The sequence below is a fragment of the Mus pahari genome, chromosome 1 (genome assembly GCF_900095145.1).
Source record: "Mus pahari chromosome 1, PAHARI_EIJ_v1.1, whole genome shotgun sequence".
NCBI classification, from domain to species: Eukaryota; Metazoa; Chordata; class Mammalia; order Rodentia; family Muridae; genus Mus; species Mus pahari.
The window spans coordinates 165,087,558-165,101,736 of record NC_034590.1 but is presented as its reverse complement, the minus strand read 5'-3'; the positions used below and the strand labels follow the sequence as shown (position 1 = coordinate 165,101,736).

General features: G+C 40.6%; 2 protein-coding genes across 4 annotated transcripts in view; both read left to right on the top strand.

Annotated features, from left to right (window-relative positions):
• Positions 1-348: 348 nt before the first annotated feature.
• Positions 349-5,482, top strand: LOC110335693 (translation initiation factor IF-2-like). Its single transcript, XM_021218038.1, has 2 exons — positions 349-416; positions 4,555-5,482. Exons 1-2 carry the CDS (start codon positions 349-351, stop codon positions 5,480-5,482), a joined length of 996 nt encoding a protein of 331 aa, XP_021073697.1.
• Positions 5,400-14,179, top strand: part of Bbip1 (BBSome interacting protein 1) — a 14,420-nt gene continuing 5,640 nt past the window's right edge. The window contains exons 1-2 of one of the 3 annotated variants that reach the window (XM_021187560.2): positions 5,400-5,609; positions 6,450-6,559. The gene's annotated coding sequence lies outside the window, so the exon portion shown is untranslated. Of the gene's footprint in view, positions 5,871-6,049; positions 6,327-6,449; positions 6,560-14,179 lie in introns of those variants that run through there. The other 2 variants (XM_021187549.2, XM_029536264.1) reach the window with 2 other exon arrangements.

Sequence of the window (14,179 nt, the reverse complement as noted above, 5' to 3'; positions counted from 1 at the left end):
ATACTAAATTTAACCATGTTCTAAGTATATAAATATCATTCTGTATGTATTGCCTTAAAAAAACGTTTAAATATAAATTTAAAGAACAAAATCAGTAAGCCTCAAAATTATCACATACTAGGGTGATATTTTTGTATTGCATTAAAATATTAATCAAAATATATACTTAGGTAAATGTTTTAAATAATAATTTAAGTACCCCTTAACATTAATACAGATCTATACTATAGTCCAAACCAAAACTGAATTAGGTACACAAGAAATAACCACCAAAAATATAAACTTTAATAAAAATCTACTGTAAGGCTTAAAATCTTGAATGGCATACCAAAGACATGGTTTGATGCGATGAGTCCACAGAGTCTGAGTTCCATCCAAGAACTCATCCGATGCAAGGAGAGAACCAACTACCGCAAGTACGCTAATCTTCACACATGCACTTCACTGTGACATTCACTTGCCTGTACCCACGAACACCTCAAATAAATTGTAAGGATTTAAAAAAATATTACTGGAATCCAAGCAACTAGTCCTTATAATTTTCAAAATGGACCTATTATCTAACCCTTGTTCTTTTTCAACCTTCAACCACCACACACAGGGCATGTCCTCCAGTGACCACTGCCAGTAACAGACGGCTCAGTCTTAACTCATCCCAGTTTGCTATGATTCAGCTGTCATGGCACTTGTTACATTGTGTAAGTGTGGTTTGTCCAATTCATGCAACAAACCATAATTTAAGGAAAGCAGGAAACATTGAGTATTTACCTTATAAACTGGAAAACCCAAAATAAAGTTAATTTCAAATTCTAGGAACTACTTGTTTCAGAACAATTAATCATTACTTCTAGAACATTAGAGAAAAAAAAATTAAAAGCAAACATGGTAGCTCACGCTATAAAACCCCACACTCAGAACCTGAGGGTGGTTCAGTCGCAGGCCAGTCTATCACTTCAGAGTTTGAGGCTAACTTGGGCTACAGAAGGTTGTGCCATCTCCCCAGCCCCAAATAAAAAATTTATCAGCTATAAAATTATATCATTAAAATGGTAGGCTTTCTGGATAGCAATGGAGGGTAAGTAATATACTGAAACATTAGAAATTCATAGTGTCATAAAGACATCACAAAAACGATTCATAAAACTCTCAGGTATACTAAATGGGCTGATTTCACCCTTTAAACCATAGTTTAGATACAAGCAGTATGTTCATTCTTCCCAAGAAAAGAACCCTTACTTGTACAGAATGCACTACTTTTTGTTATCATTTCTGACTAAGTTGTAATGAGACAGTATGAAATCTAATTAGTTCTCTTTCAATCTTGACAATGAGAACTACATACTTACTCAAGAAATACACGTTATCATCTCAAAAGCTTAAGACCGCTTTGTAATTATAATATTCTTTTTATGTGTTCCAACTTTGCTTCACTGAACTAACAATGCCTTGCTAAAAAGTTGGGGACAAGGAGAATACATTGAATAAAAACTATTTTACTTTAAAATATGTACTTATTTTAGAACACGCGTTTTTTTTTTTCAGACTTAACAAATGTTTTCTCCACCCTGTACTGATTAACAAGCACATTTCAGATACTATGCAACATGCCAAGCTCAAGCATACTTGTAACTTATGAAACTGCAAATTTTAAAAGTCAAGTTTAGACAAGTAGATAAGAATATTGGGAGTTTAGTTCATTAAGAGAAAATCCTTGTAAAAAGATCTACAAAAAAAAGGGCACAGCTTTGATGTGGTGTGGCATGCTTACGAAGGCTCAGCAGTTAAGAGTAAGGTAAAACTAGCACATGGTTATGGTCATGCTTTGTTCATTAGCCTTAAATTATAAACTGTATAATACAAAATATCTAATGCACAGAATATGCTAAGTCTAACATTAAATAAGATTATCTACCAAACTAATTATTTACACGACTCATTTCAAGTATTTTTACATATCATTCTGCTAAAATATACAGCCAAATCAATTCATTTACAAGAAAACATTTACCAACTCACTAATAGTCTAATAAAAACAAATACTGACACTTCCTGATATCCAAATCCCCTCCCTTAATTTAGATAGTTTTGTAAACAAATTCCAGAAGTCTTACACCATGTCTAAGCAACAAAATTCAGAACTCACTGAGGGAACTTATTTGGTTGTTTTCTGGTTTAAATTCTGTCTTGGTTAAAACAAAGGTTTTATGCTTCTTCATATGTGAAAGACACATGAAGGACATAGCAACTGACCTCAGAGATGTTATTTCATTCCATCTTCACCCTCCAAATACTCATACCCTTACATCTACACACAAGAGGTCTAGTTCTTGTTCTGATCTAAAATGCCAAGAGTACTTTTATATGTGAATTACCTTTTTAAAAACAAGAATCTTTCAGAAACATAATACAAAACATATTGATAATTCAGCAAATTTTAAAAAGTATGAAATTTTATTACTTGCACAAAACATCCCAATTTTATCCATAATTGATACTGATAATATAAGACAAAAAATTAAATTTAAGGCTGGAAAGATGGCTCAGCAGTTTAAGAACATTATGGCTGCTCTTCTAGAGAACCAGAGTTTTACTCCCAGCACACACATGGCCACTCACAACCCTCTGTAATTCCAGTTCCTGGGTATGTGACATCTTCTGGCCTCTGTGGAGTGTGCATATACTGCACATACACAAGCAAGGAAAAGCTCATTCACATAAAAATAAACAAGCTCACATCTCAGCAACAAGTCAGAAGCTATCTTGCGATTATTTCATATAGAATATAACTAGTTACTATCTAGAAGAGGGAAAGCCATTGTCCTGAGTCACATAAAGAACAGCTATTGATTGATTGATCAATTGCAGGGCTAGGAAAATCAAACCCAGGGCATTGTACATGTTATGTAAACACTCTACTACTGACCTACATCCTCAACCCAATGTGATAATATGTTAAATGAATTTCTACAAGCACATCAAAAATCATAATTTTCCTGTTCCTATTTAAAAATAAAGTGCCTCAAATTTATGACTGATTTGAAGTTCACATGCTGATTTATGATCTATACTTGCTACAATTACCAAAAACAGTTCTGATCTAATTTCTGATTATGACATCTAAGAAAAACAAACTAAAATGTAATACAGGTTCAAAATACTAATGTATCTCTTTATACCATTTTTCAATACATACTAACTTCTGAATAATGAAAGAAAAACATTGACAATATCATAAACAAAATGCCAACTGTGACATATAGTTTCTTCAGAAACTTAACAAGCATCTGGGATGAATGTACTTGGCTAGAGTGAGGTCAAGACTAACTTCAAACAGATTTCAAGAGTGTGATTTCATGTTACCTTTAAGCTATATTTAGTCCTTTGAAAGGTAGAAACCTTAAACAAAACCCTTTATTTCTGTCTCTTTTACTTTGCAAATGCATACTCAAACAAAAATAAAAATACTTTGTGTCTTAATAAGTTTGGAAGACTTCTCACTGAGAAAGTTTTGAGTGTGAGGCCTAAGCCCGTTGTGGTGAATGCCTAAGGTACAAATTTAGGTAGTTTATCTTTAACTCTCATATGAAAAATAAAAACATTTGAAGAATTCAAATATAGTTGCAGTTTAATTTGTAGACTTAGTGAATATTACAAATTGTGAATAGCTAAACCTCTAAGTTTCTTCAAATACATAGCAAGGAACAGTTACAAAGGCAATGCCAGGGAGGGGCGACTGAAGGAATGAGTGTACTAGTAAATGCAGGTCTTTAAAATCAAACATCTTTGTCAGTGCTGATGACTTACACACAAAAACACTTGCTTGCACAAGTCTACCCTTCGATTCTGAAAAACAGCTAAGTTTTTGATTCGGCAATCCTTCCGGGTAGATACTAGAACTTCTGACATCCACAAAGAGTGTACGAGATTACACCGGTGTAAGCTCCCAGACTAACCATCCTGCTGCAGACCAATGTACCACACAGTCCACATTTGCAAGCTAATTTTTACTTCCCCAGAGTCCTCAAAAATACTTGAGGGGATAGGTCGCAAAACAGGGTTTCCTCTTTGATTTTCATCACCTTCATAATGATACGAGCCAATGGGAAGAAAACCGAATCTCCCAAGTGTAAAGGTGAGGTGAGATGAAAAACACACCCCAAAGCATCTTCGTTCCAAAAGAGACAAGCATTCCACCTGTTTGTAAACCCCCTACTTACACTGTTAACGCAAACCTCTGCTGAGAGGGACAGGGGAGCGAGGGGAGAGGGAGAGGGGCGGGCGAATTACGGCTTTGGAGTCCTTATTCTTCTACCTAGGCGTGGGGGAGGGGATGGTACAAAACAATGGATACCGAGGGGCTAGGGGGAAAATCGTTTTGCCCTGCAGCCTCCTGCGTTCCGAGCTGGGGGCGGGGAGTTACACTACTTTTCCTCTAGCCCTCAGAGCCGACACGGAGATTGCCATCAGGCGGGTTTAGCAGGGCGGTCTCGGCGGCGGCCACAACTCCTTCCACCCAGCAACACACCCAACGCCGACCCACCACTCTTCCCGCAGGGTCTGCAGGGAGGAGACCGCCCAGCGCCGAGGACTTTGGGGTGGAGGCGCAGAGACCCCACCCCACAGCCCCACGGCCGCGCCCGCTCGCCCGCCCGCCCGCCCGTCCGGCGCCAAGCGTCCTCGCGACCCGGGCAGCCCCGCAGTCCCGGCCGGGAGGCGCCGAGAGCCCGGAGCAGCCGGAGCGCGACTGACCCGCCGCCCCGGGCCCGCGCCCGCGCCCCGGCGCTGTCCCAGGCGCCCGCTCCGCAGTAGGCCCGGCCCGGCGCTGTCAGGGGCAGCCGGCCGCTCCCCGTGTCCCGCCCGCCGGCCCCGCGCGGGCAGCGGCTCCGAGGCCCCGACGCCCCGGGCCGTGGCACCCCGGAAAGCGGCCGCGGCGCCTCCCAGGGCCCCGACCCCTCAGGCCTCGCCCCGGCCCCGGCGGCTCGCGCCTGTCAGGACGTGCGGGCCTCCCCTTACCGACGGCCGGCCGGACCCCCCGACAGGCAGGAAGGCAGAGGACCGTCACACGGGCGCCCCTGTGCCGCTCCCGCCCCAGGCTGCCGTCCGGAGCCCCGACTCCACCATCCCCGCTCACCTCCTTCCTCCTCCTCGTCCTCCGCTCCCCGAGCGACGCTCCCCTGCCACCGCCCCCCCGCCCCTCCCCCACTCGCCCCGCCCCTCCACACACTCCGGCTCCAATCGCCCCGCCCCAGCCCTCTTGAGCGAGCCTGGGCATTCGCTAGGGAGGAGGGTTGGGCGGAGCCAGAGCGAAAGCAGCCACCCAATCAGAGAGAAACATTGGCTCCAGCTTCCCTGTCCCCGCCCTTTTCCTTTCCTCCGCGGCAGTGCGCGGTCTCCCGCCCACTGGGCGCCGCTGGCTAGCTCCGCCACAGAGAAAGCCTCCAGCCGGGTAGAGAAACAACTCCCAGTCGGAAGTTACGGCTGAAGCCCGGGCAGCCATAATTGATAATGGCAGGAGGCGTTTCCCGTCACCCGTTTGACATAGGCTTTTCCTGCATTTGGTCCCGCGTTACCCCAGGCGACAGCAGAGCCGACTGGAAAGGGATGCACCTGTAAGTATCCTTACGGAGGCTGTGCACACACAGTCCACACTGGACGAGTTAATTCGCGCTCAGGAACTGCAGGTTTGCGTTCCAGACTCTTTACTGAGCCGTCTGATCGCTTACCTAGAACTACAGTTTAGGGCTTCAAAACTCCCTCGCACCGGAAGTTGCGCTTGGCACTTCCTAGTAGGGTCACGGCCAGGAGGTGGGCGTAGCCGGTCACCGCCCGCGCCCCAGGGGGTGCCTCCTCTCCCAGAGTTGAAGAGTGAGGTAAGTGTCCCTGACGCCCTACAGCGGGGCCGGCCAGGCCGGATGAACCGCAGGGAGGGAGCTCGGAGAAGACTAAGCGAAGGCCCAGGGACGCTTCCGCTGGCAGAGGGTTTCCTTTCCGGCTGCTGGGGCGGTGGCCAGCCTTCCCTCCGCCCCTCTGAGGTTCCCTGTAGGGCGAGGCTGCCGGATCCGCCGCCGTGCCAGACCAGAGGGCCCACAGACCCTAGGTCTGCGCAGTGGGGCACGCCGCACGCCTCCACGAGGTCCTGTAGAGTACAGTACTTTCACTCCCTGGCCTTTAGAAACTCCAAATTTGGGGAACCAAAGAAACCAGTTTCCACCCCAACTGTCAAAGAAAAAGATGCCTTCCCTGCACCAACTCGCAAAGCAAAACCTTCCCTTTCATCTTCTGATTTTTCTTCCCTTTCTGTCCTGCCTCCCCTTTCTGGGCTCTATGTAAGCTTCAACTAGTGTTCTGGGTTAGGGTATATTGTAGTAGTTAGTCCTGGATGATTACAATTGTGAATATCCTTTTAAAGGACATTTTAAAACATTTAAAATGTTTTCTGTGTCTCCAAGACATTGTCTCATGTAGTTCCTTCTGTGGGCGTTTTGAGTCAAGAAGTCAATCGTTCTGATAACTACAGATCGGATTCCTAAAGCTGCAAGAAAAAAAGAACAATTTTCAGGTAAATTAAAATATGCTTATACCTAACCAATCGAAAATTAAAGTACAAATCTACTTTCTCTACCTATGTTCCAGAAAGAAAAAAAAAATGAAGTAATCTTGTCCTCCTGAGGTTTTTTATTGTAGTCAGCTGTCACCTTTTGTGATTTGTGTCCATTTACCTGCTTGGTAGTTGTTAAGATTCTGCTATGTACACATTTCTTTCCTCTTCATATTCCAACTTTAGTACTATTCAGAAGTAATTTATAGGTCTGCAGTTAGGCAGACCCTAACAAATTTCCTAAGAATTTTGAAGTAGAGAAACTGCAGAATACAGTATTCTTACAACCAAGAAAAGTAGCAATTTTGTAAAATAGAATACATAGAATATATAAATCAAAATCCTATCAAAAAGTTTTGTATTATACATGGACATTGCCACCTTAGAACTTTAGGTCATCTTCCTCTCTGAGACACTGACGTTTTGAAGAAGTCAACCCAGAGGTATTGTTGAAAAGGGACCCCTTTCCTTATTTCATGCAAACCAGAAGTTAGACCGGAGACCTGATTGACTGTGTAAGTTCTTTTCCAGCTGGGTTCTCAGACACAGCTCCATATACCCGTGCCTCCTGCTACAGCAGAGTCCTTCCCACCTGTCAAGCCGAGGCTTTGGCATTTGATTTGCCTGTGTGTGTAGAGTATTTCATAGTGCTCTAGGCTGGCAGTATAGACTTGTCTCCCTTTAATAAATGTTGCTACTTTGCCTATGCGTTAAGCTGATGCAATGAAATCTACAGCAAAGTATACTGATGTCAGCATAGTTTCTTGAGTTTCAAGTCCTGGCACCCTGCAGACTGCTGTTGAAATATGTATAGCTCTATAATTCAAATATGTGAATCTTGATGTTATCTCGGCAGATACCAAGGTAACTATTGTCCATCTGGCCACAGCCCAATTTAGCCAATGGTATTTTCTCCTTGAATTTCTTCTGTAAGACCTCATTGGTCCTGTTGTTTCTGTGATAGCTTTCTGGTAATAAGGATTGCCTATTAAAAATTGCAAAATCAAGATTAAACTTAACACTTAGTTCATTAGGAACATGCCCTGCCCAGTGAATAGAGAACTGTGGGATTTAGTTTATAATCACAAGAGGAAACCTCCCAAGAATGCCGAGCTCATATCGTTCTCCTGCCCCACACTCACTTTTCATCCTGAAAGTTAAAAGGAATCTCTTAGGGTAGCATAGAATGCTGTCAGCCATCATACAGAAAGTTAAAATAACATGTTTCAATAGTTCTTTGTATAGGAGGAAGTGTGCTCCTATATGATTGTGAAACAATCTTAATATGGAATTCAGGAAGGCTAAATAATGTAATAATTAAAAGTAGGTTTTAGAATCAGGCCTGGGTTTCAGGAATATGCCCATTCACTAGCTAAGTGTCTATGGGCTGTTTAAAACTAAATTTGAACAGAATTCAAGTATTATATAAAGTACTTTAGCTTGCCTCATAGCATACTGTTTGTGGTCAGAGTATGATTATTATTAACTTCTAAAGCAGTGTCTAATTTAGGCACATATTGGACATTAAAATATTTAGAAAGTTAGTGTGAGAAAGAGAGAGATCTCCAAGTCCAATGTCAAACACATAAAAACATTCTAATTCAGTGATTCTTGAGGCATTTAGGAAAAGGAATGTATATTTTTAGTGATGACACAAGATTTTTATGCAGAATTTCTGAGATTTGAGGACTGGCATTTGAAAAACAATATAAACTATCTAGTTCTCTTTTCTTATATACTATGGAAAAAGCTAACCAGTTATCTCAGACACTAATTAACTTTTCACAGAGGCTATTGGTTAGAATTTTTAAGACTGTCACCTAGAACTGAATTTTGAAACAGGTATTTTATGAGATGAGTAGGAATGTAACAGTGGTATATGCTTCTGCATCATCCAGATCTCCCATAAACAGGGCCTCTTCAGAGGCTTGGGCACATTTCAGAAACTAAACACCACACATTTTATTAACATGAGTCTGAGTTAATTAACCAAATTGAGCATGTTGCAACACAATTATACTAGCAGATGCCAGCTAGCTACACAGAATAGAATCTACTGTCTCCAACTGTGATATCTGATGTCAATTGGCTTCTCTACATGAATGTTATCAGTCCATACTCTGCTGGCATATGGGCAATTGCTTAAGTAAAGCTGGGTGTTACTACTGTGTATCTGCTGGGAAGCACGTGCTTTCTGAACTCTCTCCCCTTTTCTTATTGGCTTATATCAGACAGTTGATAGGGGGCTGGAGGTGTGGCTCAGCAATGAATGCTTGCCTAGTGTACACAAAGACCTAAGTTTGATCCCTTGTACTGCCCTGTCCTCTGTTCCTCCAAAATCTATTCATCTATCATTCAACTTCAACTTTTGAATACAAAAGAAAAAAAAATTGTTATTCTCACAATCCTATGCCATGCCCATTTGAAACTGCACCTAACCAAACTGAATTTACTTTAAAAGAGCTGACTTAATATTCACAAAAGAATTTACTTAAAAGCCCTTACCACAAATAGCCTTTATATTATAGAATTCTTTCTAGTTCTTCAGTCTCTAGGATTTAACTCTTATGGCCTAGTAGGCCAGATCCAGTGGTTTGCACCAGTAGTACCAGCGACTGTTGAGGATGAAACAGGGATAAGGCCAGGAGTCCCAGAGCAACCTAAGCAACTGCATCCAGATCCTATCTCAGAGGGTCAGCCAGTGTACAATTCAACATATATCACAGTGACTCCGTATTTTACTGTAGGTCAGTGTCACATATGTCACATATGTCACATATGGCTGAGCTGAGAAGGGAAAGAGAACAGTGTGGGTAGTAAGGACTGGGGAATGTGAAAGCACATGGTTAGCAAATAAACTAGTTTGTGACTATAGGGCTGTAGCTGTATGATGTCTATATTTCTTACATAAAAACACTAGGACTTTGTTTAAAGACAATTAAGATGCTTTAAAGTACTATTACTTCTCTTGGTAAGAATCAAGTCACTTGTCATCTCTACCAAAAATTCAACATAGATTTTTAACATAAAACAGACTCCTGATCCCTTCATTACAGTCTGCATAGGTTTCTACTCTTCGCTGATCACTTTAAACCTTCAACATGATTTCAACCTTGAGTTATATATACTATGGTGTACATTGCTTTATCATACATTCAAAAACACTTAAGGATTCATCAGTGCATGCTGCTTTAAATTTAAATAAGTTTATAAAAAGTGTTAAATCATGTTTAACCAGATCATGCCATCTTATAGGATATGGTGTCTATAAAGATTGAAAACGTTTGGACTTAGAAAATCCCTTACTGGCAGTGCAGAGCACGTCCATCATGCATGGAAGTTTGACTTAGAATAGGAAACCATACTGGATTTCTAGACATTGTTTTATCTACTCTTAACTTGATGCTTACGGTTTTGGACAGATAATATTCATGAGGAAATCAAGCTGCAGATTGGTTAAAAGATATATTCAGGGTCACATAGTTAAGTTACCCATCCATATAACTTCAGAATCCCATTCAAAGTCTGTACATGAAACAGCAAAACCAGCTAGCTAATTAGCCCAAGGTACAAATCTGTGCACCATTTTAAAGTATAAATGTAAATAGATTGCTAGAAGAAAAAATTCCAGCTCAAGCTCATTTTACTCAAATCATATATTAGCTTCTGTTGTCATAAATTTATTTAAAACATGTGGACCCCTAAACTACTGTGAAGCATTCCATTGCAGACGTAAGGGAAGTAGTTTAGGATATGCTGGTGGGCATATTTAATACAGGGGGAAAGGAGGGATGGCGAAGACCAGATAACAAGTTAGGAGTACTAGGCACAGAATAACAAGAAAAGGCATTTACCTAAAACAATCAAACACCCTATAAGCTAAAACAGTTTTAAAGACATCCAAGCCCTGTCCTGGGTCTTAATTGTCATGTTTCTGACCTGTATGAATGTCACTGGAGTTAGGTTTGAGTGATAGTCCCCTTTCTATCTACCACTTTTAACACTTTGTCTTGCATTTTCAAGATATCTAGACAAATATATGAACTAAAGTTTATAGCCCTGTTTATCAACTGAACATATCACATATCTGCTTAAAATGTGACAGTTCCCATGGCACATTCTTTTACAGCAAAATACTAAGGGCTGAAGCTCCATAGTAGAGCACTTGCTTAGCCAAGCAAGACCCCAAATTGATCGCCAGCACTGAAAAGTGTATCTGTAAATAAAACCCATGGCCAAGCCCAGCTTGCCGTCCTGTGTGGTTTTCAAGGTAGTGTCAATGATGACAACTAGAATGCTCAACTTACAAATTAGGAAAGAGGGCTGGTGAGATGGCTCAGCGGGTAAGAGCACTAACTGATCTTCCGAAGGTCCTGAGTTCAAATCCCAGCAACCACATGGTGGCTCACAACCACCCATAATGAGTTCTGATACCCTCTTCTGCTGTGTCTGAAGTCAGCTACAGTGTATAACAATAAATAAATCTTTAAAAAAAAAAAACAAATTAGGAAAGAACACTATGTGCTACATATATCATCTATGTCTGTGCTAATGAGATTCTGCTGTGGTTTGTATTCCACAGTTCCTTTTTAAACATGTACACATTCCTGAGGCTTCCCTCTGATTCACTGTCGCTTTCTTTCTAACAGCAGTCAGTGACATCAGAGCTGCCCATTCCAATAGATCGTTAAGAGTGTATTACTTCAGCCTTCTTTGGTTCCTATTCATCGTAAGCTCTTTGTCTCTTGTCTCTCTAACATAGTAAATATTTGTGTTTTTCTGGAGGGCCTCCCAGTTATTTCCCCAGGTTTAACATAGAGCTGAAGAAAGGACCGGGTAACAGTATGGTGGATGACAGTCCCAAGTCCTTTCTCTTCATTTGTTCTTCACTTAACAACTATGTAATCTTAGACATGGATATTTTTCTAGTCTTTTACATTTTTCAATATATATATTTTTTAGGGGATTATTTTTAGGGAGATGGGTAATTCTGGTTTTATTTTTTGGCTACACCCAAAGTAATTCTAAAATTGCATTTTGAGGTAATATTTCTGATTTCTCTCTCTCTCTCTCTCTCTCTCTCTCTCTCTCTCTCTCTCTCTCTCTCTCCCTCACACACACACACACACACACACACACACAGTTCAAATGTCTTAGTTAATACATACTGTTTTCCACTAAACATTGGTAGGTAGGTAGGTAGGTAGATAGATAGATAGGTAAGTAGGTAGGTAGGTGATGGGGTGTTTTTCTAAAACAGTGTTTCTCTGTGTTCCCAGCAGGCCTGAAACTTACTCTGTAGACCAGGTTGGCCTCAAACTCAAGAGACCCACCTGCCTCTGCCTCCTGAGTGCTGGGATTAAAAGCCTTCTCCCCCAGCCCAGTTAGATACATTTAAACTAATCTGCATTGAAGATTATTACTACAACATCATACAGGCATCTAGTATGTTACAATAGATGCTGTACCATATAAGTATTTTGAAACAAGTCCAAGATCAGATAAGTTTGGCAAATAATACATTTTCAATTCTCCTGTTGCAGATTCATTACATACTTTAGTATATTGAAGTTTCAAGAAAGTCTTGGTGTTAAAAAGGGAAATCTAACTTCTTTCCTTCCCAGGCTATCTCAAATTTTAGAAACTATAAAATTCTCTCAGGTAGTCCATTAATATCTCTAAGACAACATAATATGATTTATTGTACAACTCAGAAGTATGTATGCCAGGGTACACATGTACTTCAAGACACCTAAAGACAATCAGGGCAGAATGGAGGCAGCAAGGCTAAGAATAATGACCGTGCAGACATAACTTCCACACTCAGTCTCTGATGCTGGATTCCCTGAGAATCATTTCACGTACCCTTCCCTTCACAATCACCTAACCAAAATAAGGGCATTTTCGACTCAGTGTAGAATTGTACTATGGTTAAATGCTTCGAGGAGCAAAGTCTCTTAGGTGCCAGAAACAATTAAGTAAATAAGCTCTTCATAAGCCTGAGGACTTGGGGTTATTAGAGGGGGCTGAGCTTTGACAACTACTGATGGGCACGTGACTGCACTAGAAATGCAGCTCAGGGTAGAACCCTTGCCTAGCATGCGTAATGGCTAAATCTTAATTTACTAGTTAGTGTTCATTAAAACTTATTAATGGGACTGTGAAAATGACCTAGTAGCTAAGAGCACCGGTTGCTCGTCCAGAGGACCTGGGTTCAATTCCCAGCTCCCACATGGCAGGTCACAACTGTCTGCAATTCCAATTCCAGGGAATCTAGCAACTTCACACACATGCAAGCAAAACACCAATACACATAAAAGTAAAATCTTTTTTAAAAACTACTTATTCATGATAGATCACTATGAGTTTTAGTTATATAATGTTCAAAACTTAAAAATTTTCCATTCTGATCTTAGTACTCATGCATGTATAAATGAAAAAATCAGACTGTGGCAATACAAATCTCAAATATGCATACAGGAACATACTGAGAAAGATCTTACTAACAGATGCATGGTGTATACTTTAAAGTTATGATTTAAATTTATAAATTTTTATAGCCAGATAATATGATAGTTTGATCAAATATCAAGCATGAAAATGTTAGATTAAAATTGTGACAGAAATAAAGAGGTCTAGGTATGATATATGAATAATATAAAATTTCTAAGAACGAACTTCATTTTTATTTTAGAATGTTAGCTACCAAATTGCTGTGTTTACATTGACTATTTTAAAAATTCATGTTAAAGTGTGGAAATCATCGCCTTTGTAACTATTAAAAATGAAAAATGTTTGTCATTTTAAAAATGTGTAAAGTGATGAATTTAGTTTCTCCAAAGTACTGAGACTGCAGGTAAGAGTTTAAAGACAGCGCACATTCACACAGTTAGAAAGGACACTTTAGTGACCTTCTCTTTCGACCCAAGGACTTCCGACTTGTCCACACATAGGATTGATTTTGGAAGCTGTCTTTTTTAGAAAAGTGTTGAAAACCCTCCAAAAACAGTAAAATATCTTATGGCAAAGGTTTTGTCTTCTTTTGAGTTCTTTTACATTCACTTTAGTCAATCCAGTACTATGGTTGTTTACATGCCTTCTCAGGATTGTGAACTGCACTGCCCAATCAGAACTACATTCTCTGAAGTAGATTAGACTTTAAAAAAAAAAAATCACCCTAAGAGCTTCAAACAACGGTCTAGTGGCATTGCATTTAGTTGCGTATTAAAAATTTAGGTTGCAGCACAGTAAGTTTACTCCTGCATTTTAATATCTCTTTAATTGTCCATCACAATCTGGACAATTGTTTTCATCTAAGATAATATTCTAGTCAGTGCATAGCCCATATGTTAACGTTTGGGCAGCTGGCGAATCAGTGGGCTCAGTACTGCTGAAGATTTTCTAGGTAGTGTCATTTTTAATGCAGTGCTGAGTGGGCACCCCTATTCTCAAGCATTCTACTCTCATTTTATTGAAAGTAAATGTTTGGTTTAGTAGTTACAGCAAAGAGGCTCTTTTTAAAGAAGTTTAAGCCGGGCGTGGTGGCGCACGCCTTTAATCCCAGCACTCGGGAGGCAGAGG